Raw genomic sequence first — 2,831 nt, forward strand, 5'->3', positions numbered from 1 at the left:
CTTTACTTCCGCCGCCAAGCCTTTCAGAAATCCACGGAACCCCTTTTAAAAAATCTATGACAGTTGTTTTTTGATTCAACATCAATATAACAAAACTTTGTCCCTGGATGATAACATCTGTGTAAGAAAACCATGTCCCAATGTTGATGTAATAAACAAAATAGATGAGAATGGAAAAATGTAATAGTCAACAATACAAAATATAAGATGGCAATAACATTTATTGTTAAAATAGTATCAAAAATATTTTTTTGACTCTAAATGATCAATCATGATACCACATACGTGTGTATATTTCGCGGTACCCCTTTTGATCTCTTAAATTCCATCAATCAACTTTTGTTTATTAGAAATCAACTCCAATTAATTTTTTGTGTGCGTGTTTTATTTTTCTCTTTAAGTAAAATGAAGTAACGTGCAATAGACGTATATTTAAAACAATTTCAAGCTTGTAAACGGAAATAACTTTAACAAGAGCACTCACCGCTTTATCAAGTGAGCATTCTAGCTTCATGGCTCCAGAGGTAAACTTGAATTCCTTGCTTATTTCTCCATGCGGTTGAGGTTCTTTACGTTCCTCGAGATAAGTCAGTTTCCGAATGGACATCGATACAGAATTTCTGTTCACGAAGATATTTTTAAATTATTGAAATTTTAATCAGACAATACAATATAAAAGTTTCTTCAATGAAATAATACCATTCATTCAGAGTGTTATCCTACTTTTTTTTTTCTTTCCGTCTTAGTTTGAAGGGAAACAGCATCTAAGATGTTGCGGGACCTCTGAGGCTAGTTAGATCAATACAGTCGGTATTCAGGTGGATCAATAGGTTGACTACGGCAGGGTAAAGAAAAAAAAGAAAGAAAAAACGTAGACATTGAAGGAATGCAGGGTAGGTGAGATAAAGCTAGAATAACACGAGAAGAATTATATAGGATCTAGGAGGAGGTAGCGAACAATCAGCTACATCAGAGAGATGTGGGGTTTTCTAGTAGAAGTAATGAAGAAACCAGAGAAAGGAAACTGCGTCAGTTGGCCAGTCGTTCTAGGGTGCTGGTGAATGAGTTTTTACCAACCAACCGAATTGGCTTCTATGGATGTGGTCAAGGGCCTATGTGTATTTAGAAGTAATGGTTACCCTAGATTTATGATTAGTTCTCCAGTGCAAATCTACCAGTGTAAATAGTACCAAAGGTGGGCACTGTTAATCGAAAAGTTAATTTCGTTAACCGTTAATCTGTTAACCAAAAAGTTAATTTCGATAACCGTTAATAATTTAATTCTTTAAAAATGGAACAAAGGTAATCGATAAACCGTTAACGTTAAATTTTATTATAGAAAAAAGAAAAACGAATAAATCAGTTTTTGCTCTAAAACCCCACTAAAAACACCTTTAAGAAGTGCCAAAACTATAAAATCCGTTAACTTCTATTCAATTGAAGTTAACGGGAGTTAACTCAAGTTGACTCGAGTTAACGGAAGTTAATTAGTCCGATAATGATTTCTAAAGTTAACTTAAAAGTTAAATCGTTAACGAAAATGTCAACTTCGTTAATTAATGATTAACAGATTAAGGGTTTGGTACCAAGATTTGCATAATACATACACACACACGCACAAATACAAACACACACTCATATTCGCACACACATATAAAAGGTGGACCGAAATTTAGAGAAAAGTAGCGTTCGCAGAGACCGTCATCTCTCCTTTATATTACCGTTTATGAATTTTCTCATCCAAGCTCTGTCCGACATATGTTGTTACTTGATAGTCAACACCGCAAGGCTAGAAGTACAAAAACAGACAACTTAATATCATTCTCAGTTTCGAGTGAGTGTGAAAAAACACAAAAAGAAGCTTTCAAATAAAGAATGCAATGACTAAGAATATTCTTTTCTACTCTGAGAACAAAGCCCCAAGTTTTTGGGGAGGGTGCCAGTCGATTAGATCGATCCCAGTACGCAACTGGTGCTTAATTTATCGACCCCGAAACGATGAAAGACAAAGTCGACCTCGGCGGAATTTGAACTTAGAACGTAAAGACAGACAAAATACCGCTAAGCATTTCGCCCGTCGGGCTAACGTTTCTTTTTTCTCTATTGCCCACAAGGGGCTAAACATAGAGGGGACAAACAAGGACAGACAAAGGGGTTAAGTCGATTACATCGACCCCAGTGCGTAACTGGTACTTAATTTATCGACCCTGAAAGGATGAATGGTAAAGTCGACTTCAGCGGAATTTGAACTCAGAACGTAACGGCAGACGGAATACCGCTAAGCATTTCTAACGTTTCTGCCAGCTCACCGCCTTAATGGCTAGGAATATAAGACATCAATGGTGGTTAAGTGAATATAGGTTTAAACTTCAATGTCAGAGATGCGTAATTCTTATTCGTAATTTTACTCGTACAGCTTTCTATTCATTTAACTAACAGAAAGAACGCAGAAAGAACCAAGTATGACGAATATGTTATCAGTGCAAAGCTTGTGATGTGTAATTAAACTGAGTATGGGGTATCTTGACGATTCGGGTTTTAATCTTTTCGGAGAAAGAATTGAAGCAACATGGGAAGACAGAGAGGGAGTATATTCACGTTCATCAGTAACATTTATTCATTTACTTGTTTCAGTGATTTGACTGCGGCCATGCTGGGGCACCACCTTTAGTCGAACAAATCAACCCTACGACTAATTCTTTGTAAGCCCAGTACTTATTCCATCGGTCTCTTTTTGTCGAAATGCTAAGTTACGGGGATGTAAACACACCAACATTGGTTGTCAAGCGATGGTGGATGGGGAGACAAGCACAAACATACGCAAATATATA

General features: G+C 36.6%; 1 protein-coding gene across 2 annotated transcripts in view; it reads right to left on the reverse strand.

Moving 5' to 3' along the window:
- Nucleotides 1-2,831, reverse strand: part of LOC106879057 (beta-arrestin-1) — a 63,714-nt gene that overhangs the window by 10,289 nt on the left and 50,594 nt on the right. For both annotated transcript variants that reach the window (XM_052968136.1, XM_014928485.2), the window contains exons 6-7: nt 1,722-1,789; nt 485-620 (exon numbers count right to left, since the gene is read on the reverse strand). In XM_052968136.1, the coding sequence (XP_052824096.1) occupies nt 485-620; nt 1,722-1,789 (204 nt within the window). The remainder of the gene's footprint in view (nt 1-484; nt 621-1,721; nt 1,790-2,831) is intronic.

This window comes from Octopus bimaculoides, chromosome 5 (genome assembly GCF_001194135.2).
Source record: "Octopus bimaculoides isolate UCB-OBI-ISO-001 chromosome 5, ASM119413v2, whole genome shotgun sequence".
Lineage (NCBI taxonomy): Eukaryota > Metazoa > Mollusca > Cephalopoda > Octopoda > Octopodidae > Octopus > Octopus bimaculoides.